At 42.5% G+C, this 24,382-nt stretch overlaps 1 protein-coding gene across 1 annotated transcript in view; it reads right to left on the bottom strand.

The window, feature by feature from the left end:
- Positions 1-23,205, bottom strand: part of ATP2A1 (ATPase sarcoplasmic/endoplasmic reticulum Ca2+ transporting 1) — a 43,973-nt gene extending 20,768 nt beyond the window's left edge. The window contains exons 1-10 of the mRNA XM_060780538.2: positions 22,844-23,205; positions 21,516-21,533; positions 20,160-20,242; positions 16,564-16,668; positions 15,990-16,128; positions 5,540-5,620; positions 4,556-4,641; positions 1,852-2,149; positions 420-586; positions 208-296 (exon numbers count right to left, since the gene is read on the bottom strand). Coding sequence (XP_060636521.2) covers positions 208-296; positions 420-586; positions 1,852-2,149; positions 4,556-4,641; positions 5,540-5,620; positions 15,990-16,128; positions 16,564-16,668; positions 20,160-20,242; positions 21,516-21,533; positions 22,844-22,961 — 1,184 coding nt within the window. The 5' untranslated portion in view covers positions 22,962-23,205. The remainder of the gene's footprint in view (positions 1-207; positions 297-419; positions 587-1,851; positions 2,150-4,555; positions 4,642-5,539; positions 5,621-15,989; positions 16,129-16,563; positions 16,669-20,159; positions 20,243-21,515; positions 21,534-22,843) is intronic.
- Positions 23,206-24,382: the final 1,177 nt, after the last annotated feature.

Raw genomic sequence — 24,382 nt, 5'->3', positions numbered from 1 at the left:
AGCCCTGCCACATGCACAAAGGAGGACCTTCTTGTAGCAACACCAGAGGCACTCCAAGTGGCCAGCTACTCATCAAAGGACATTTAATATAATGCCAAGTTTTGAAACTTTGTGTTTTCTCAAATACATCACAACTGTACCCTTGGTTTGCTCCTGATACGATAAATAAACAGCTCAGGGTTTGTGGCATTGTTTGGAATTACTTACACTTCTCCTTCAGGGGCATAGGTGGATCCAGTGATTGAGAACTCATTCAGAGAGCAGACATCTCCATCAACTTTGTCAATGACAAACATCTGCACAGAAAGAGAGCGACAAAGGAAGGGAGGAATGAGGAAGAAGAGATGAGACAATGTCACAATGACTGGTGTGGAGAGTGGGCACACAACAGGCAATGTTGGCATCAGGTTTCAGCTCACCTTGCATACAGACATCTGGTTGGTGGTGAGGGTGCCGGTCTTGTCGGAGCAGATGACAGATGTGCAACCCAAGGTCTCTACGGAGGGCAGGCTTCTGACGATGGCGTTCTTTTTGGCCATACGGCGAGTACCCAGGGCAAGGCAAGTGGTGATGACAGCAGGAAGTCCTGAGAAAGAGGACGGGGAGAAAGAGGGTGGGAAAAGTTAATTGCACAATTCAGTATGACCCACATATCCACAGGGAATACATTCCCAAGCATATCACACATGCCAGAAAGCATGGATAATATGAACGCTATTGAAATGAATGCCTTCTGTCCAAGGCATTGGAGGACACAAAGATTTCTAGAAAGAGCACGTCTGTAGCTATTTACTAGATCTTCCAACATGGCTATGGTAACTTCTGCTGCAAGTATACCATAGAATCACATTAGAAGACCTAGTTTCGGAACTAAAATCCCCAGAACGTCTCAACTGCTCACAGCCCAAACATGATTTTTCTAAACTTTGAATTTAGGCAAATCATTTTGTCACTGTTATTGGAGTTTTAAAAAATCACTCATAGAGTTCTGCTGCCAGATCCCAAGCTAACATCTGCCCACCACTGCTGTGTATGGTAGTTCTTTCTGTCCTTTTCTGCATATGGAGGTAGCTACATGAACTGAGGAGTCCCTGGTAGTGCAGTGGGTTAATGCGCTGAGCTGCAGAACTTGCTGACCGAAAGGTCGCAGGTTCGAATCTAGGGGCAGGAGGAGCTCCCGCTGCTAGCCCCAGCTTCTGCCAACCTAGCAGTTTGAAAACATTTAAAAGTTGATCAATTGCTTCGGTGGGAAGGTAACCGTACTCCATGCAGTCATGCCGGCCACATGACCTTGGAGGTGTCTATGGACAACACCGGTTCTTGGGCTTAGAAATGGAGATGAGTACCACCCACCAGAGTCTGACACGGCTGGACTTAATATCAGGGAAAAACCTTTACCTCATCCTTTACATGAACTGATGGTTTGCAAATGTAGTATGATGGGAACTGTCACTCAACGTTTGCTTGGCAAAAAAAGTCACTACTCTTTCAAACTGAGAAACAACATAATTTTTAGGGCAAGCAGGAATAAATAATGTCTGAGGTTTATTTTGTGTGTATGTGTGTGTGTGTGCATCACACTACTTTTTTTAATGTCCAATATATACATGACTTCTTAAAATAATGGTTGTGATTTTATATCATTGCCTATTCATTGATGTTATGGAAAACAATGGTATATTCTTTCTGCTGCTCAGTCACCAGAGCAAAATAACTTTTCAAAAAACTTCAGACATAGGAAAAATAGGTAGAAAATGAGGACTGCTATAGCTATTTTAAAAAATGTAATCAACTGCCACTCATTAATCCCAGGACAGGTGGACGTGGGAACCCGGAATGGCCTCAGCTGACCTTCTGGGATGGCAGCCACTGCGAGGGCGACAGCAATCTTGAAGTAGTAGATGGCGCCACGGATCCAAGAGCCGCCATGGACGGGGTCGTTGAAATGGCCGATGTTGATGAGCCAGACAGCCACACAGATGAGTGAAATGACCTTGGACAGCTGCTCGCCAAACTCGTCCAGTTTCTGCTGCAGGGGCGTCTTCTCTTGCTCGGTGGCCGCCATCTCATCTCGGATCTTGCCAATCTCAGTGCTCACACCTGTGGCGATGACAATGCCAACAGCTTTGCCTGCGCCAATGTTGGTACCCTGAAAGGTGCAGAGTCGGGAAGCAAAAGAAATGAGAGCGTAAGGGGATGAGGAACCCTCTCCAAACATCTTGAAGAAACAATATCATGAAGGGAAATGGAGCTAAGTACATTCAAGGAAGCGCAATTATGTGGTTTTGCTCAAGCAATCTCCGTCCTAAAAGATAAAGGCTTCCCCTTGACATTAAGTCTAGTTGTGTCTGACTCTGGGGAGTGGTGCCCATCTCCATTTCTAAGCAGAAGAGCCAGAGTTGCCCATACGTGCCTCCAAAGTCATGTGACCAGCATGACTGCATGGAGCATTGTTATCTTCCTGCAGAAGCAGTATTTTATTTATTTATTTATTTATTTACGACATTTATATGCCATTCTTTTCACCCCGAAGGGGACTCAGAGTGGCTTACAACACACACACACACACATATATACACACATACACACACCCACACACACACACAATATATATTATTTTATTAGCATAGTATAATATCAGTATTGATTATTACTATATTGTGTTATACTATTATATTGTAATATTATTAGTAAAATTACATGTAATATAAATATATAATTATAATATCTTATTATTATATTGCATTATATTATAATATTATAAATATTATATATCTATACAATATATTATATTACATTATATTATACGTATTATATTACTAGCTGTACCCGCCACGTGTTGCTGTGGCCAACCTTCCCTCCCTCTTTCTCTCCTTTCTTTCTCTCCCTCCTTCCCTCCCTCTTTCCTTCCTTCCTTCCTTCCTTCCTTCCTTCCTTCTCTTCCTCTTCCCTTCCTTCCCCCCTTTTCTTTCCCCTCCTCGTTCTCTCCTTTCTTCCTTCTCTACCGATTTTTGGACAACTCATATTTGCATGTTTTCAAACTGCTAGGTCAGCAGAAGCTGGGGCTAACAGCAGGAGCTCACCCTGCTTCCTGGATTCGAACTGCCAACCTTTTGGTCAGCAAGTTCAGCAGCTCAGCTGTTTAACCCACTGCACCACCGGGGGATCCTACTCCTAATCACCATCCTACTCAGTTGTATTTATCAAAAGCCCAAAGCTGTGAAAGGCAAAGCTATTCTGGAAGCTTATACTCCCCACTCCCTCCATGTTCAATTGGTGCGAATTTAGTCCAAAGTAGCAATGGAACTGGAGCTTCATAAAGTACTGCAAACATGTAGGGACCGCTGCCTGTCATGTTCCTACCATCCCACTCTATCCTATAAATCTCAGGACAGCTTTAGTGTCCTGAAAATTCCTCATGAGGAGAAAAAGCACAATTAATTTATTCAAAGTGGACAGATATGTGCGCATTTACTTTGCACCATTCAAAGTGCTGGCTTTAGCCTTTAAAGCCCTAAACCCAGCTTACCTGTCTGAACGTATCTCTCCCTACGAACCAGCCAGGAGCTTAAGATCGTCTGGGGAGGTCCTGCTCTTGGTCCACCTCCTTCGCAGATGCGATTGGTGGGAGCAAGAGACAGGGCCTTCTCAGCAGTGGCCCCTCGGCTATGGAACGCCCTCCCTAGGGATATCAGATCGGCACCCTCCCTCCTAACATTTAAAAAAAGAGTTAAAACCTGGCACTTTCAGCAAGCATTTGCAAATGCAGTGTAACAAACTAATCTAGATCTACAAATTTTAAGTCATTATTCAGTGTTCCAACCATTCCACTACTCTGGCTCTCATAATTTTTTTTTCATGTCAGGAGTGACTTGAGAAACTGCAAGTCGCTTCTGTTGTGAGAGAATTGGCCATCTGCAAAGACGCTGTCCAGGGGCTACCCAGATATTTGATGTTTTACCATCCTTATGGGAGGTTTATCCCATGTCCCCGCATGGGGAGCTGGAGCTGACAGAGGGAGTTCAACCTGCTATCCCCAGATTCGAACCGCTGACCTGTCAGTCATCAGTCCTGCCAGCACAAGGGTTTAACCCACTGCGCACTGGGGGCTCCCTGGCTCTCATAATAAAGTATGATGTCTGTAAAAAGCATTTGGGAATCTATCATTTTGTCTGCCTTTTAATATCTTGTCATTCAGTTTTACTGAATGGAATCAATGAGACCTGAGGAAGCATGTCATGTATTCTTTTCGGTATGCACGACTACAGTGACACATGAGAAGCTCAGGTCTATTGTTCCTTTCTGGCTTCCTTACTCTCCCTGGTAAACTGTAGCTATGGGGAAAGTGTTATGAAAGATCAACATTGCATTGGTGTTTTCTGTTCCCGTCTGCTGCTTGAGAGGGCAGGGAAATGCCAACTTGGTGACGTTATATTCCTTCTTCCGTCCCACCACACCACCAATTGCACATTATTAGGGAGATGCTGTGACTGTCCCACTAACAGTGCCACTTGAATGCAGGACTTAGATCATCAGCTCTATTAGTCACACTTACAGAGAACAACATGTTCTTCTTGTCCTGGTTCACAGCACGAGGATCTGGGACAGGATCAGTGTGTTTGATGACAGAGACAGATTCACCTGGTGGAACAATAAAGAGTTAAATCGTCAATCCATTCAGAAAAGGGTCACCTAACAATGTCGTGAGTGCTCACAGATGGGATGGATGCATCCACATATACACCAGCTTTGTGTGTGTGTGTGTGTTTATTAGATATTTCCAATTTTTTACACACAAACAAGGGAGAAAGTTGGGGGGGGGGGGAAAGGGGGAGGTGGGGACAATGGAGTTATTGTTAGTAAATTAAGTCTTGGCCAATAACATTTTGCAGGGAAGGGGTGCGGAAGTAGGGGAAAAAAGGCAATGTACATAGTTATGGTTATTACATCTAATTTTTCATTTCAAAAAATATTCACCTGCTTTTAATAATAATAATAATAATAATAATAATAATAATAATAGGTACACTGGGTGCAGTGCCTAAAGACCTTGGTCTGCACTTAAACACAATCGGTGCTGACAAAATTACCATCTGCCAGCTGCAAAAGGCCACCTTACTGGGATCTGCACACATCATTTGCCAATACATCACGCAGTCTTAGACACTTGGTAAGTGTGATCCAATACAACAGACAGCAGAGTGATCTTGTCTGCTGTGTAAGCCACCTTGAGTTGCCTTCAGGCTGAGAAAGGTGGGGTAGAAATACTGTAAATAAATAATGTTTGTGTTCACTGAGCCATCATAAAGTCAATGTGTCACTATCTCAACTACCCATGTGGACAATTTCAGATTTTCGAGTATTCACAGTTCCAGATAAGGCATACCCAACCTGTATTTAATTTCAGAAGTCATCTCTAATCTGTTGAGATTTCAATTATATCTATTTATGAGAATTACTAGCCCATGGTTAGGATTTTATATTTGTTAATTTTACAATTCATGTGTTTTTTCAAAAATTACAAGTCAGTATACTGTACCTGTCAGGATGGACTGGTCCACACGCAGAGTGGTGGATTTGATGGAAATAATACGGATGTCAGCTGGTACTTTGTCACCAACTACGGAGAAAGAAAGGAAAAGGATATTAATGAATCCTTAATATTTTAAACTTGTGTCAACTATATTTAAAATCTCTGTTGGAGTAGAAATGAAGGGAAAAATGAAATGTGTTTACATTGCATTATAGACAAATCAATTCTAAGATATGAAGCCGGGCAGATTACTGTGCAACTGCAAGAGACAACTGTTAGCAAAAAAAAAAATCCATGTCAGGAGTGACTTGAGAAACTTCATGTCATTTCTGGTGTGAGAGAATTAGCTGTCTGCAAGGAAGTTGCCCAAGCATCCTGTGGGAGGCTTCTTATGTTCCTGCATGGGAAGCTGGGGCTGACAGACAGGAGCTCAGCCTGTTCCCCGGATTTGAACTGCTGACCTTTTGGTCAGCAGTCCTGCTGGCACAAGGGTTTAACCCATTGCACCACCGGGGGCTCCAATTGTACCATGAATGGCACCTATGAGACCAAAGTAAGTGTTCATCTTAGTCACTATGTTTTTTCACTCGGTCACATTGTACATTGTACATTGCACATTGTACAATCAAATCAAATGCTTTCCCCAGCACACATCACAAAAACAACACACAATGGCAAAACTCTTTTGAACAAATCTTACCAAGAAAATCCTGTGATAGCTTGGAAATAGCTTGAAAGCACACAACAACAATAAAGATCTAAGAGGACATTGCTTTTCGCATTTTTAACCATTGTTCTATCTTGTTACATCCCAAATAGACTACTACAATGCCCTCTATGTGGGGCTGCCTTTGAAGACCTCTCGGAAGCTTCAATTAGTCCAACGATTGGCAGCCAGGGAGCGTACAACTCCTCTGTTACACCAGCTCCACTGGCTGCCGATTGGCTTCTAAGCACAATTCAAAGTGCTGGTTTTAACCTTTTAAGCCCTAAACGGTTCTGACCCAGATTATCTGTCCGAACGTATCTCCTGTTACGAACCATCATGAAACTTAAGATTGTCAGGAGAGGCCCTGCTCTCGATCCCACCAATTTCGCAAACGCGATTGGTGGGGACGAGAGACAGGGCCTTCTTGGCAGTGGCCCCCTGCCTGTGGAATTATCTCGCTAAGGACATCAGGTTGGCCACCTCCCTCCTGTCCTTTAGAAGACAATTAAAGACTTGGCTTTGGGACCTGGCATTTGATTAGTGGACAGCGGCAATTGGAAAGAAAACTTAGGATATCTGCGACATTGGATTTACCCTGACTTGGATTTGGTTTTAATTGGCATGTTTAATTTATTGTTTAATAAATTGTATATGTTTTTAATGTTTATATATATATATATTAAATATAATTTTTGATTGTTTATATGCTGATAGCATCATATGATGCTTGTGTGAGGCCACCCTGAGTCTCCCTTGGGGGGGGGGGGAAGGGCGGGGTAGAAATGCATGAAATAAATAAATAATAAATATCAGGTTGTACACAACATCTGTTTGTCAAAGCATATGACTTTCTGGGTTGCTGTGAGTTTTCTGGGCTGTATGGCCATGTTTCAGAAGCATTCTGACCTCCAGGAGAGAATGCTTCTGCAACATGGCCATACAGCCTGGAAAACTCACAGCAACCCAGTGATTCTGTCCATGAAAGTCTTCGACAACACATATGGCTTCCCTTCCCTGTGAAATTAGGGTTAGGGTTCAGGTGTCACTTCATATATGACTTCCTATCAGCAGCTCCATGCTCTCCTTAATGTAACCCTGAGTCTTGGGCCAATGATGTCTCTCTCCCACACTTTGGACTAAACATGCACATACCCTCCACCCCATAAAACCAACTTGCAGTTGTAAGGGTATTCCATATTTAGAACCATCAGAGCCAGACAAAACCTGGTTTAGATGGCCACTAGAGGGCAGCAGAGGTCAGTATCAAATCCAGCATAATAAGAAAGTAGTGGAAGAAGAAAACAATTGGTAGCACATTTAAAACATGGTTCCTTATCAATTTACTCTTTACATTATGTTATTCCATTTGAAATCTGTCCCAGCCAGTCTTGTGAGAGTAGCTGATTGTTGCTGCTCTCTTGTTGCATCCCTGTCGGCTTTAAGATCATATTTTGCATATGCCTTTGTCCACATTAGTGGTATTATAATCAACTCTTGTGCCAAACTCCTCATTTCAGAATTGATTTATCTAATTTTTTTCTATAGTTTCCATAACAACGCTACAATGACAAAATGGTGCAATCGTGGGACATGCTATAATGTTATGAGGATACAATAACATTTTTTTAAAAATCAGAAGATGGGGTTTAAGAGGGTTTAAACATATTAGAAAAGTCATTTTCTCTGTTGTTTGGGGCCTCTCAGCCAGAGATTTCCTTGAGAATCCTTGAGGAAGGGATAACCTGATCACATCCAAACTGCACCCACTAATGAATGGAGGATAATAATAATAATAATAATCATCATCATCATCATCTTTATTTATACCCCACCACCATCTCCCCAAAGGGGACCTGGGGCGGCTAACATGAGTCCAAGCCCAAAAATAATACAACAAAATAAGATAAAAACAGCAGAAAATTAAACACAACAAAATACATAATGTAACAAACTAAAACAGACAGTGCAAAATAACATAATAAAATCAAACACAACGGGGGGGGGGGGGCAAATGTGCAAAATAAAATGTTAACATAATGCTATCAGATATCGATATCTGAATTAATTACTGAATTATTACATGGAAAGAGGTCATTAACAGATTATTTCCAGGATGGATTATTTTCCCAACTACTCACAATACTTCAATGTATGGAGAACAACATCAAGCAATAAGGCTGAAGCACCAACTGGACTAAATACATCACTATGATGGTATAACATCATGTTTTTGTGCTAGCATGAGCTTTCATAGAATCATAGAATAACAGAGTTGGAAGAAACCTCGTGGGCCATCCAGTCCAACCCCCTGCCAAGAAGCAGGAAAATCACATTCAAAGCACCCCTGACAGATGGGCATCCAGCCTCTACTTAAAAGCCTCCAAAGAAGGAGCCTCCACTACATTCCGGAGCAGAGAGTTCCACATACACATAAATCCACTTTTGTATGTAGGAAAGCACAATAGAAAGTTATAATTTGACCTTAGAGATAAGCATATTTATGCAGCTGTGGGAGCGGGATAAAATGTAATAGGATCCAGCAAGATGCAAACCATGTCCTTTGCACTTGTTAAATCCAGGTCACTCAGTGGACATTGAAAGACAGGACTAATTCGAACCTGTCACACTGCATAATTTTAGCAAATTGAGACCCCTGTAATGGCTGTTGTTGCATCCTACAGATTCCTGCGATTTATAGTTTGGTAAGGCACCAGAGCCTGTTCAAAAGGACTTCTAAATACTTCAAGAAACTACCAATCCCCAGATTCAATAGATACCCTATTTTTATCGTGTCAGAAGCAACTTGAGAAAGTGCAAGTCGCTTCTGGCGTGAGGGAATTGGCCATCTGTGGGGACATTGCCCAAGGGACAGCCAGATGTGTTGCCATCCTGTCGGAGGCTTCTCTCATTTCCCTGCATGGGAAGCTGGAGCTGACAGATGGGAGCTCACCCCATCTTGCAGATTCAAACCACCAACCTTCAGGTCAGCAGTTCAGCCGGCACAAGGGCTTAACCCATTGTGTCACTGCAGCTCTTATAGATACACTGTAACATTCTAGAAGTGAATTAAATTAATTAGAATAAATTAAAATCAAAATCAGTGTCAGCTCACTGCATATACTATTAAGGATGTGTAGAAATGTGGCTTCTCGAGATTACTTTTCTCTAAATACTTATTAAGTCTGGTATGCCATGTTTTGTTCAATGCAAAAGCAAATATACTTTTTTCAAAGGGCACTCACATTTGTGCAAAACTTTACTAAGCAAACAAGCAATTCAAATTTGTGTTTGAGGTTTAATACTTCCTATCATTTTATGCTGCATTTCATTGAATCTTTTAAATTGGTAGGGGTTTTATACAAAGTTTTATGTAATTTGTTAGGTGGACTTTATTGTTATTGTGTCATTTTGCTTGTGTACTTTGCTATATTTTATATGTTTGCAGTATTGAGTGCTTTTGTGAGCTGCCCCGAGTCTTTTCAGTGAGATGGTGGCAGGATAAAAATAAAGATTATTTATTATTATTATTATTATTATTATTATTATTATTATTATTCATGTCAGGAGCGACTTGAGAAACTGCAAGTCGCTTCTGGTATGAAAGAATTGGCCGTCTGCAAGGATGTTGCCCAGGGGACTCCTGGATGTTTTGATGTTTTACCATCCTTGTGGGAGGTTTCTCTCTTGTCCCTCTATCGGGAGCTGGAGCTGATAGAGGGAGCTCATCCACACTCTCCCCAGATTCGAACCTCTGGCCTGTCGGTCTTCAGTCCTGCTGGCATGAGGGTTTAACCAGTTGCACCACCAGGAGCTCCATTATTATGATTATTATTATTATTATTATTATTATTAAACTACTCTGTTCATCTGGGATAGTAGTGGTGTTTTTTTATATACCTGGGTCACTTTCTTCCAATTCTCCCAGCTGAACCCCAAGGAAAATTCTTCTCAGTATGTATCAAACATCATGAAACTAAGCCTTCCATCTTTTTATTGTAGACTAAATCATGCCTCACTTTCCAAATAGAAGAAACCAATGAGCTCCTGCCCACATCACATCTTTCTTTTCCAACACTGCGCTCTCAGAGCTTTCCCATGATGAGTAATTTATTTTGGCAGTAATGTTATGTTGGAATAGATTATGGGGCAGAACGCTGCCTACAAGAATCCCACGAAAGGGACTGTTGGTTGGAGCTACTGGAGCCCTTGGTGGTGAAATGAGTTAAACTCTTGTGCCGGCAGAACTGCTGACCAACAGGCCAGCAGTTCAAATCTAGGAAGAGCAGATTGAGCTCCCTCTGTAAGCTCCAGCTCCCTGTGCAGGGACATGAAAGAAGCCACCCACAAGGATGGCGAAACATCAAAACATCTGGGCATCCCCTGGACAATATCCTTGCAGACGGCCAATTCTCTCACACCAGAAGCAACTTGCAGTTTCTCAAGTCACTCTTGACATGGGGGGGGGGGGGGACTGGACAAACAGTATCCTGAGAAATGTCTTGTTTATGAGACATTGTGTAGGGGAGATATACCTATAAGATCAATGAAAAAAGGCCAAAGAGGGTGAAAGTTGAAGTGTTTTGCCCTGTTTCTTAACTTCTGGCAATGCTGTGGAGGTGCTGCCCGCGACCTATGTGCCTGGCCTTGGCCTGTCCCTCTTCCATGTCACAGGGCACAGAAACCCTAGATGTCCCCGTGCACCCCAGCTCGCTTTTCCACCAGCGCATTAAGTGTCTCTCTCGCTCCCTCCTTGCCTGCCTCATCACATTCCCGAGGCATCACCAGCTGCCTGCCAGTGTCCATACAAGGCGAAGCCGGTCGTTGGGGACCATCGGCCACCGGGTTGCCTTCTCTCCTTCAAGGAGATGGAGAGGTCATGGGTCCCTTTGCAGGGAGGCAAACTTGAGGCCAGGTCAGACTGGGAGAGAAGTGGTAAAACCTATGGTCTTCCATCTCCAAAGGAGATGCTAAAACTGCTTGGCCAGCGCATTTAAAATCATTGTCATCATCATCAGATAACAACAATGATAACAATATTGTCATTATTATCAGATGGTTGCACATAGTTGGCACCCAAGCTGCATGGATCCCTTCTCAGAATTATCTCTTTCTCAATTTATCCACCCTGGGAGCACATGGCCCTTGACTTCTCCACAATGTGTATTATTAACCTGTGAAATTCCCTCCCAAATGAATATTGTGGTATCTGCTAGCAGGAGACCAATTACAAATGAGGGCAGAAGGGCTGCGTTTGGAAGAGATAATTTTTTGCCATGAGAAAAGTCAGACTTTTATGCAACTCACGGAAGCCATATCTCCTTCCTTTTGCATTTTGTCAGCTGTTAAAAGGGAGAAAATAAAATAATGGGCCATAGAAAAGAGATGTTGGTAAGGGAGTTTGTTATTTGCCATAATTGGAAATTTAGCCTCTATACTATGAGTAGTAAATAGTGGCTGGGTGGCCATCTGTCGGGGATGCTTTGAATGCGATTTTCCTGCTTCTTGGCAGGGGGTTGGACTGGATGGCCCACGAGGTCTCTTCCAATTCTATGATTCTATTATTCTAGTTTAGGCAGGAGGAAGAGGAAAACTCTCTGGCCTTAATGTTAGATTAAGAGGGCTACTGGTTTACATTCTAACATTTTTCTAAAGTGCCATTTCTTTCTTTTTTATTATAATTTTTATTGATGCAATATAGCAAAGTTTTACAGTTTGATAAAAGTTGAAAAGACATAGAGAAAAGAGAAGAAGAAAAGAAGAAAAAAGGAGAGAGAAAATGACATCTAAAAATATTTTAGAAGTCCATCTAAAAAAAAATAGAGAGAAAGAAGAAGAATAAAGTGGGTTGACTTCCATCCACTCCTCAGTAGGTGTTTTCCATCTTCCTTGTGTGGTTATATAATCTTGGCCCGGCCTTTTAAATTTTTAATTGCTTTGAACAGGCAGGATTACTGTTAATATATGTGTGTTATGACCACAATTTTTATGCTTATATTTTGATTGTTAATCTTATGGTTATGTTGTTTTTACTCTGTATGTTTTGTGATGTTACTTGGGAACCGCTCTGAGTCCCCTCAGGGAGATGGAGCAATATATACATAAAGTTTTTTTATTATTATTATTATTATTATTATTATTATTATTAATCTAGGTATTTACCCTATCCTACTTCTAAAGTTATTATTATTATTATTATTATTATTATTATTATTATTATTCTAGGTATTTAATCTATCCTTTTTCTAACTCTTCTGCTTTCCCTTTCTTACCGTCCTTATCTCGCAAGCTTTTTTTCTTTTATATTCTATTCTCACTTTCTACCTTTAGATTATAAGTTCCATTTTGAGTCTTCTAAAATAGTCTTTTACTAGGTCCCAATCCATTTGTCGTTTTGGTATGCCCTGATTTGGTGTTATCCAATATGTAAGTCTGCCATTATTTCCAATATTTTGTTTTGCCAGTCCTCCGTTGTGGGCATTTCTTTACTCCTCCAGTTCCTTGCGTACATAATCCTCACTGCTGTGGCAAGACAGTTAAATAAGATTTCCTTATTGCTATCGTTTTCTAAATCCAACATTTCTCAACTACCCAAATTTTTACTCAACAGTATGGTAGAAAAGTATTAAACTAAGCAGGTGAGAAGTAAAATTGAGAAATGTGATCAAATTAATAGGAACCAGAGGGAGCAACATACTTCCTACTTCAGTGTCCCAGAAAGAAGGAGTCCTTAAAACTTTCTGGAACTTGTCTTTAAAATATTCCTAAGTTTAGTTCAGTTTTAAAAAGTGTGTATGTGTATGCATATGCACGCAAACTAATGCAAAAGCATCTTTAATGAGATGTTTATATTTCTATTTAAGAAAGACTTTCCCATTTCGATGAGGATAAAAGCAGGGACTTGGTGAAATCCTAAATAAGAAGCAAGCAGGCCTGCTGCGGGGTCAGATTTCCACTTATCCTATTTCGGAAGGGTTGTTGAGTCCAAGGCAACCATAAAACTGAAAAGAGGTCAAAGCATTGAACACGTTGACTCAAGGTTAGCACCTGAACAGCAGCCTGAGCAGATCCACAAATCTTTATCTAGTCAAAGTTTTTTCTTTGTATGGTGAGAATTACTGTACAGCAATTATTACCAAGATAAGGTAAAGGTTTCCCCTGACATTGTGCGGTCGTGTCCAACTCTGGGGATTGGTGTTCATCTCCTTTCTAAGCCAATTAACCAGCTTTCTCCATAGACACCTCCAAGGACATCTGACCAGAATGACTGAATGGAGCACCATTACCTTCCCGCCAGAGCAGTACCTATTGATCTACTTACGTTACACATGTTTTCAAACTCCTAGTTTGGCAAAAGCTGGGGCTAACAGTGGGAGCTCATGCTGCTCCCTGGATTCGAATCTGTGGCCTTTCGATCAGCAAGTTCAGCAGCTCAGTGGTTCAACCCACTGCGCCACCGGGGGTTCCATTATTTATTACTGAATTATCACTAAATGTGCATCTATATATAGCAAATGAGCTTATGCACAAATGTTAGGCAAATGTGAGTCCTCTATTTGGGGAATTTATTTTCTCCTTTTTTGCTAAGTGAGCCAGGGATCATCTCTCTCACAAATGCACACGAAACCCATAAATATATATATAGAGAGAGATAGAGAGAAAGGAAATTGTGAGTCCTTTGTGGGAGGCTGTCCCATCCCACGAGGGACTGCAGCAGGATAGTGGGTGGCTGAGTGCCCTTTATATTTTGGAAACACCTGTGCAACTTGCCCTGGGAGCAAATGATCTTTGAATTAAATTAATTCAGAGCGGAGGGAGGGAACAAATTGGCTGCCAGCCTAGCCTGGAGGACAGCTGTTCCCCGTAAGTGCAGCTGAAGGGGATTCCTCAGGGCTCTGTTTTCACTGCTCCACCTCCAGCCCACAACCTCCAAGGGGACGGTCTGTTCCCAAAACATCCCCCTTCACTCTCCTTCTCTGCCTCCGCTCTTGGGTCAAGACAGGCCAAGCCCAAGGAGTAAACAAGCTACTTGATGGAGGGACAGGCAGGGCTAGGCAGGAGGAGGAGGAGGAGGGATGGGTGAGCCGTAAACATTTTGCTGAAGCAGCATCTCATTGCCCCCTGTGAGTTCAGGGTTGAAGCAGGCCACCGTCCGAGCACATATGGAACTCCCCACAGATCTCTGGTAACTGACACTTCAGTCTAATGTCATGCATTTGGTTGGTTTTTACAGTGCCAAGGAGCGCAACTACACGGTTTAGGAATGAAGGTTTTTCTGCTGGAACATTCTTAAGGATTGCAAAGATTGAGGGATGCCAGGAAATTCCCCCATACCTCTAATTTTCTGGAAATAGATTGAAGTCAGTTGACTTTGGAATTGCTTTTTTCCAAAATGATTATGGAGTGGAGATACCTGACTTGCTGATAATCTACCTTTCACACATACACATAATCTACCTTTCACACATGTACACTGACATATCCCATTTAAAGGGAGAAATCAGCTGAACTGAAAGGAGAAACTGTCCATCTCAGAGCTTTAGAAATATACTTTTATGGGCAACAATGCCTAGAATCCTCCCCACAAGCTTTGGGCTTAATGTTGGGCAAGCTCTTGTTGACCAGCACTGGCCAGGGTTAGCTCCATTAGAAGGTCAAAAAGGGTGGGGAAACCTCAGTGGACACTGATTTTCTAAAAATGAGAAATTCAAATGCTGTAAAAATACATTATTTTATATTTTCCAAATTTCAGATCTTGGTCCCTTCCTTGCCCTGATCATGTCTGACCGATACTCACCAAACTAATTGTGTAAACTCCAAACAATAAAAAGACCACCTGGTGTTTCCCCAAATGGAATATCAATTCTCAACTTCCTCTTACATAAAGAATGCCGCCTTCTCCTTCTCTTTCTTCTCCTCTCTCCATTTACTTATTGTAACCACAGAAAGTAATTTCATGCCACACAGTCTATAGTTATCCTAGCATAGCTTAGAAAAGAGTACTCCTTTGTTCAATGCTAAGGTGGATGAACATACCAAATCCGTAATGTGAACACAACTGTCCTCCATCGTTCAACCTTTATCGGTCCCTCATTGTTAGTGGCAGATAAAGCATGCATCTATGCAGTCCAGACCTATATCCAGATCAACCATTATGTCAACATAATAAATGTAGATATGGGGGCCTTTCACACTACACAGATTTTAACAACATCCTCCAGAATTGAGGGATTTGAAGGTGCTGAGGGCTTAAAGCTGAGAATTTGAAGTCCTCCTCACTAAACTGGAAAATCCAGGATTCCACAGGATGGGATCTCAGTAGTCTACCAGCACCTCTTTATGGTGGAATATGTGCACAAAGTGTTTTTGCTTGAGCACAGGGAAAAATATTACATTCTTTCTAGAAAGCAGAGAAGAAGGAAACACTGTGATACCTTCTTCTGATTTAATTGACCGTAAGGGTTTCTTTCCTGGATGGCCCTTCAAGAGGGAACATCTACAGTTGATGGTGTTTGTTCATTTGAGGACAGCTATTTTGAATGTTAACCTTTATCATCTTTAGTGACATCATTCTTAATGCTTCAATTGTGGGTGCAAAGGGCAAGGGTGGGCTAGTAGGCCACCTTGGACCAGCCACCTGTGACAATTGCTTTGAGATGCCCCAGCATCTCCTTGGCATTGGTACGCATTCTTTGTTCAGTTTTCTTCACTCCTCATTTCTTTAATACTACATCTCAATCTGGCACTTACCTGCCACCTCTGCAATGTCACCAGGAACCATATCCCTGGCCTTTATTCTCTGCACAGACTTCCTGTCAGACCGATATACTTTGCCCATCTCAGGCTCATACTCCTTTAGAGCCTCAATGGCATTCTCAGCGTTCCTTTCCTGAAAGTAGAAGAGAACAATAGCTAAGACATTTTGAAGACTGTCATTTGTCTTCTCTGCCCACCTAGAAAAGGACATTTCTTCATAACCATACCACTCCCTTTCCTCAAAAGCAAGTAAATAAGCATTGGTGTCTAATCCTACATTTTAGGTCCTTGTATGTCTTATATCTCCTTCCTGCTTGAAGCAAGTCTCTATTCAGACATAGCAATATGGTGATGATAACACCAACTTAATGACAACACTGAGTAATTAAACAGAGGCTGTATGACCATCCGTTAGGGGTACTTTGATTGTGCTTTTCCTGCATGGCAGGGGGTTGGACTAGATTGCCCACATGGTCTCCCAACTCTATGATTCTAATGGTGTATAGGAAGCATTACAAAGAATGTCATCAATGCTTCTTTTAGTGTGTTTGTTGGATAGGTTGTTTACCTGCCATACTCCAACAATGGCATTGGCAATCAAGATCAGCAAGATGACAAATGGTTCCACAAAGGCTGTGACAGTCTCCTCGCCTTCTTCAAACCAGGCCAACACCTGCCAAGAGAAGAGATGCGTGGTTAAATCTGAAGTAGTGGACGAGAGATGGAAAGATGGATCCTAAACCTCCATTTTGCTCAGAAATAGCTCTTACTCATTTCCCACTTGGGATTCTTGGCTCTGCCTTCCCTCTCTGCTTCCCCCCATTCTTCTTATCCCTCTGGGGGTCACATATGCCTTTTGATTCTTCTTGACATTTGGAATCTAAAGACAGCTGAAGCCAGCCTGGGCTTTGCATGTGTACAAGATGAAGCATGTAAGTTGATCCCACGAAACCTGAGAGCGCCGATGCAAAGGGCCCCGGTTTGTCTGAGCATATGGATGTTGTGTAAGAGCGCAGGCAGGCACAAGTGTGCAACAACTGGATACAGATAGCTTAACATGTGATCGGAAGGCGTATGTGCAACACAAATTAAGTGTGTGGGTCTGAAGGGGACAGCATATGCATGTGGGTATGCATTATAGAAATTCAACTTGTGTGCTTATGAGATATTGTGGGATGCAGCATCAATCTTATCATCTACTCTTGCTATGTCCAGGATTTATTATGGAGTCATTGCCAAAGGGTGGTGTTCAATTAGTGCCCCAAATCCGTTCTGTTGAGTTGACAACCTGTCAACCAGTGTTTGACTCATCCATGAGTTCTTGCCAGTACAACCAATGGTGAGGGATTATGGAAGCTGCAGTCCAAAAACACCTGGAAAGTTGTGTATTTCCTGTCTCTGGTTTTGTGTGTCACTTTTAAAATAATCACTGGGAACATTATGTCCACATAGCCAACAAGAAAGGGTATGAATGTTCCTTAGCTGACTGCTGTTTAGTTGTACTTGTAGAAGGAGAAAGCTTGAAGCCCAGGCATTAAAATAGAAATACCGGTAAATGGTGGATCTAGATCAGTGGTTCTCAACCTGTGAGTCCCCAGATACTGGCCTTCAACTTCCAGAAATCCTAACAGCTGGTAAACTGGCTGGGATTTCTGGGAGCTGTAGGCCAAAACACCTGGAGATCCACAGGTTGAGAACCATTGCACTAGATCATCCACATCTTGTTCTCCCTGCCTTTGGTCATCCCCATGTGAATGTCTTGTGAAGGGGGCAATTCAGTCAATCCCTGTTTCTCCATGTCTAGCAATTCCATCTTGTCCTCTCATTCCTTGTAGATTTGCATGAAGAGGTGAACGATAAAAATGGATGGTGACTGGACCAGAACAAACCTCGACACAAGTAGGTTGGCTTTACCATTGAGTAAAGCAATAGTTTCAGGAAGCAGCTGTTGAGGGGGGTAGTAGCAGTAGTCCCACAGTGTTCTTCCTGATTCTTCTAGTCATTAATTGGATTATGGAGCTATACACACCCCATAGTTATCCTTATCCCTTAAATTGGCCTACTGCCTTCATGCGTAGTGGAAGATGTTATCCCATCACTAGCATCAAATTTGTCCAGCAGTCCTGCCAGCTTCTACAAGTGGAATGTGGAACAAGGCACCGTCTTGTCTCTCTCTCAACATATCTAGGGCTAGCCCTGCCACAAATCTTCTGCCCCTTGGCTGAGAAGACTCAAAGGTTCTTAAGTTTTCTGAGAAGGAAATGTAGGACTGAGGCTACATGAGAACGAAGCTATTAATGATGACCTTTACAGCGACCTCCTGTTGCTGAGCTAGGCCATGTGCTCTTGAAGGATTTGGTATCTTGCTGCAAGAGGAGTGCATCTCAGGTATCAAGGCTTTGGGGAAAGAAACCCCAACTTCTGTTGCCAATGAACTAAAGGTCAGGGATATCCTTGTCTCCTAACTGACCTTACTATATGTATTGAATAGGGTGGACACAGAAATCAATAATGTGACCAGTGAGCACATGGCCCACATTTTGTTAAGGCAATCTTCTCTAGACATGCAACTAAGGGAGACCCTACACTATAGAATTGATAAAGTTTCAGGCCATTTTAACTGTTATGGCTCAGTGCTATGGATTATAACTATAACTTCTGTAATTCTATTGTATTGAGCCATGGCAGTTAAAGTGGTGTTAAACTGCACTAATTCTACACCGTAAGTAAACCTTAGTCTACAGCATAATTCCCAGTCTGTGGTCCGTGGACCACCAGTGGTCCACAAGAACTAAAATATGGTTCACAGCCTCATCATTACTACACCATTGCAATGAAAGTGACTGGACTCACAAAACCTTCTTATAGTGCCGAGGCTTATTAAATATGGTTTTCTGTGGGCGAGCAGATGAAAAGTACTGGATGGCATGAGTTCTATATTGGAAACTAGAGCCGATGTGGTCTATCCAATAGAATTTTCTGAATCAGCACCTCAAATAACCAAATCAAATCTAAAGTTGACCAAAATCTGATTTGTAACCCTTTTGGTACTAATGTTGGAGAGTGGTCCCTGGTCAAGTGGTCCTTGGTCAAAGTGGTCCCTTGTCAAAAAAATGTTGGGAATCACTGGTCTACTGGAATTAATGAGGAAATAATTCTAAATTTGCACCAATTAGGGTTTTTTTACAAGGGATTTCATTACCCCCACTGTACCAAAACTATTTTATCCCATTTTAAGAAGGAAAGAAGCATAATCTAATTAAATAAGTGAACATATGACATTCTAAAACATTTCAATAGAAGGTAGATAGTCTTTAAATTCAGAGGGACAGACTGCTGATTTCATGTGTCAGCAGTTCTGTTAAATCCACTGTGTGTAGGCAACAGCAAGCCAAGCTTGAATGTGGGACAAATACATATAACTCCATGCAGCTCTTGCTCTGAATATACACCTTTAATTTGAGCACACTTGAATTTAAATAGTAGGCAAGGAGGAAAAATACAGTCTAGTGCAGGAGTGTCAAACTGATTTTCACTGAGGGCCACATCAGCCTTATGGTTGCCTTCAAAGATCCGTTTATAATTCTAAGACTGTATAAATCTAACTATGTTGCCCTGGCATTGACAGTCTGACAGACCACATAAAATAGTGGGGTGGGCCAGATTCGGCCCGTGGGCCTTTTGTTTGACATATGTGGTCCAGTGTATAGGTACGAAGGGCACTTGCCAAATCTGAGTCAGATGACTCACTGAGTCAAATTACTTTGCCTAAACCCTGAGTTAAATTAGGCACTCATTAATTCCTCCAATAATACATGTGAACCTCGTCTATATATGCTACTATGGTTTCCTCTCTTTGACATAGGTGAGGCCTTACCATTGTAGGCCATGACTCTTCATATTATGCAGCTAAAATCAACCCAGGTTCATGAGGTCTCCAATATAGGCCAGAAAACACTAGTGTTTCCCACCAACAATTAATACTATGACCAATAGGCACCCTATATAGTATCTTGCCTACAATGAGGCTCACCATGTCTGTATTCTCCACATACTTCCAAACTGTATGCCTTCCTTCAGCACTTTGCACCAAGAATTTTCACCCTCTTCAGTATACAACCATTAATCTAGATTTGCTCAGCCTCAAAGACCGCAGACACTTACGAAGGAGATGCAGGCTGCAAGTAGTAGGATTCTCACAAGCAAGTCTTCAAATTGTTCCACCACCAGCTCCCAAATGGTTTTGCCTGAAAATCAAAACAAGGTGAAATGAAAGCCTCAGTAGAGGAAGCAGAGAACAAGGGAGAAGAACGTGGTCTGCCCTGCTCAGTTTCTGAGTTGGAGTAGAAGGGATGAATAACTAGGGAAATAGAGATGCTGTACCCAGAGTCACCTACACTGGACCCCAAAGATAGGTTCGTTTTGAGTTTTTTTGGACAAGGGTTAGCTGAGTATTGCTGGGATGTCTGATCCTTGGGACGTTTCTTTGATAATTTTATACATTAGGAAAACCCCATAACATAACTTCAGGAGGAAAGTTTATGGGGAAAGTTGTGGGTGTGTACATCCCTTTAAGTTGACTGTTGGCTTATGGTGACCCCATGAATTTCATAGGGTTTTCTTAGGCAAGGAATACTCAGGTGTGGTTTGTCATTTCATTCCTCTGAAACCAAGCCTGAAGCAACCACCAAGTACTACTCAGGGCTGATCCTGCTTAATTTCTAAGATCAGACAGGATCTGATACCTTTAGGTTATGGCGGGTACTGAATTCTTTCCCCATTCCTGCATCACAATTCCAATTTGCCAATTCTGAGCTGATTTTTCTCCCTTTAGGGTTCCAAAAAGATCTTTGACTCACCAAGGAATCATCCCAATTGAATCTGCAAGATCAGATTCAACTTGTCCATATTCTCCATGGGCAGCTCAGCAGCACCTCAAGTACTGACTGGGATCCTTGAGGTGCTCAATGAGGTCACACCTCAATGCCCTACTACAGTGGTTCTCAACCTGGGGTCCCCAGATGTTTTTGGCCTTCAACTCCCAGAAATCCTAACAGCTTGTAAACTGGCTGGGATTTCTGGGAGTTGTAGACCAAAACACCTGGGGACCCACAGGTTGAGAACCACTGCCCTACTAGATCATTGGTAGGATTGGCTGGTGTTCTGATGCTAAGGCCTTGAAAGCTATAAGGACACTAGGAAACTAATGGTCACCTGGTAATTCAGGTGATGGAGTATGGCAGATTGCTTCCTTAGCTTTGAAGAAAACTTTATTTATATGGTTGGGAGCAAACCAAACAGCACAACTTCCAGGGCTTGGTAGAACATAACCTTGATTCTAAATCCTTGCCTTAGAGACCCCAAGAAGTCTCAAAGCCTAAAGCTTCAGGTCAAACATGGCAGTCATAGTTGTCATTCAACAAAGTCAGCAAAAATAATTTGGCCCGGAGCAGATCAGGCTACGGAGTGGTTTCCCAACACCTCCCAATCCCTCTCCACATATGTGTTGGGGGGACTCACCTTCTTCAGCTGGGAGTTCTGAGAGTTTTGAAGGCAGCATATGGAGAGAGAAAAGAAAAGGAGAGAATAGATGGTTAGAATAATGACTGTTATGATTACTTGTCAGGCAAAATTGCAAACAGAGGGATCTAGAGTTAAAAGCTGCATGAATGCGTTTACAAAGCGGTCGACTTCCCATATAGAACTCAAGGTGAATATCTGGGATCTGAGCAGAACTGTTCAAAGTAAAGCATGGGCTCATTTTAGGTTCCTAGGATTGGTTATAAAGGAAGCATGGGACAGAACTGTAGCGCTGAGGGGTCGTTTATGGGACATAATTTTGAAAGATGCAGTTGGGCCCACACTACTGTTGAAGAATCAAGTTTAGGGCAGAAGGGTTTTGTGGAAAGGACTCCACAAGGTGTAGAACATAAGCAGGTCTCTCACACTCAGAACAGAAGTATAATGGCAAGGGCATAGGTGCACACAATCCCGTCATATTCTAACCACATTCCTACTGGTGTGTCCAGCACTTCGGCCCATCATTTCCTTCAATAAGGTGTTGTACATGGGAAAATAGAGAATCTACACAGCCCTTGATATTCCATTCCTTGCATCTTTGGTAGGATGCTATACACCTCAAAGGAAGACTTTCATGCCCATAATGACCCCTACATATGCCACAACCATGACCTTTGTAACTAAGCCCACGTTCCCCAAGGAAATCCTTTTCTTGGATCTACCTTGCCTTGAAACAGCTTCTCTTGTAGTTATGGACTATCAACATTGCCCTCTCCCTCCCCTCGATCTCCCGGCTGCTCCTATAAGTTGCCCATCAGCAATTTTGATATCTAGTTCATACCAAAGGGAATTACTGGGTTATTCTTAGCAAAGCAGCAGCTGCCCTGTCCCCGGCCGGCTTCCTCCCCCCTGCTCCCCGAAGCTTGCGATCTTCAGTGCGCCCTTTCTTTGCTATTGCTTCTGTCTCTAACCCAGTTCACTTTCTATGGTCAACTCCAAAGTCTTGTCCAACTCTTTCTCTCTGTCCTTCTTTCATTTCTTCTAGTGACTATGTAATGATCATTCTTTGAGATGCATTGGAACTTTCCCTCCCATCTTCTCTCCTTCTGTTCATCCATCTTTTGCGTCTATAATCCATGCATTTGTGTTCATCAGCTCCTGGGTGATCATCCCTGCTTTCCTTTGGGTCCATCTTTCCACATCCATCCATCCTTTCTGCCAGCTGTCCATCTGCCTCCCTCCCTTCCGTACCTCCCTCTGCCCTTTTCTGCACCCTGGCACCTGGCCATTTGGGTACCAAGAGGACAGTGGCTTCGAAGGGCACTTACCATTGTGTCCATATTTTTCCAGGTTCTTCTTCACCTGCTCAGGAGAGAGCCCTGAATGCTCATTCACTCCAAAGTAAGCCAGGCACTCTTCCCCTGTTTTGGCGTGGGCGTTCTCCATTGTTGCCCTAACACAGCTGCCCCGTTGCTGTGTTGAAAGATGTTCTCCCCTCTTTGCCTTGGCCTGCTTCTGCTGCTCCCCAACAGTATGGTCAACGGAGTGTCACTCGTGCCCCCTTTGAGTTCCTCCTCCTTCTCAGCAGACCATGGTCCTTGGCACACAGTATCCAACGATGGAGGGAAAGCCCACACGACCCGTCCTCGTACAGAAGCCTTCACCGAGCTCTGAGGCTGGCACACGTCCTTATGAGGCAGCCTGGGGTCCAGATCCTCGGACATTGTCGGTGGGTCCCCATTGGGTGACTGGCGCTGACATCACCTCAGCCACCAACTCGCATATTGCCTTCTGCGGAGAGAAGGTATTTTTGCTGACTTGAGAGGGAGAAGCCAGGAGGATGGTTGGCTTGAGGGAGGGGGGAGTAGGGGAGAGGAAGCCTGGAGTCCACAGACCCATGTGTCACTCAAACACTCGCCTGTTCCTTGCAAGAGATCTCACTCTAGCCTCTGCCTCCTGCCTGTAGCAGATTTAGGGTTTATTTCTGTCACTTGTTGTCTATAACGAAGATGCATAGAGTTGCCCTTATTCCCATATATGCCACTTTGCGTGCCATTCTGTGTAAATGGGAAATACTATATAATACTATATTACTATCAGTACAAGATGCAAGTTCGTAGGTGATGACTGACAAAGCACTTCAAACATGCATACGCCATGGGTACTGTGTCCCTCCACCTACCTTAGTCTCTCGTGGGGACCACTTCAGAAGGCCCAAGGATAATCCCAATTTGGATTGGCCCTATTACTATTGTCAACTTCTGATTTGGGAGGAAAGGTGGCATCTGAACAAGATTAATGTACCTTAGGCTGTTAAGAGTGATAATCAAAAATCCTACATAGAGTTAATGTTAGGATGAAGTCCTTATTGGTCACATTTTGAGTAGATTCAATTTGTAACTTGTCAAGAAAACCCTATTAAAATTCGTAAGATTTCCATAAGTCAAAAGGTTGTGATGTTCATTCGTTCAGTCACTTCCAATTCTTCGTGACCTCATGGACCAACCCATGCCAGAGCTCCCTGTCGGCCGTCACCTCCCCCAGCTCCTTCAGAGTCAAGCCAGTTACTTCAAGGATACCATCCATCCATCCAAGTCAAAAGGTTACCTGAAAGCAATTGCACACATACAGTTAAATTAATGGATTTTGCATTAAAACATATGTAGATTTCATTTGCTTAAAATGATTTACTGTCGTGATTGCCAAATCTATGTCCGATTCACTACTCTTCCCCAGCCCATGATACAATACTATACATGACTATTCATGTACTTTCCCTGGGTTCAATAAAACTTATTCTGAGTAAAGTTGGAATACAACCATAACATTAGCTGACAATTGAAAGAATTTTCTGTGATTAAAATAAA

The sequence above is a fragment of the Anolis sagrei genome, chromosome 6 (assembly GCF_037176765.1).
Source record: "Anolis sagrei isolate rAnoSag1 chromosome 6, rAnoSag1.mat, whole genome shotgun sequence".
NCBI lineage: Eukaryota > Metazoa > Chordata > Lepidosauria > Squamata > Dactyloidae > Anolis > Anolis sagrei.
This window is presented reverse-complemented; position numbering and strand designations above follow the sequence as displayed.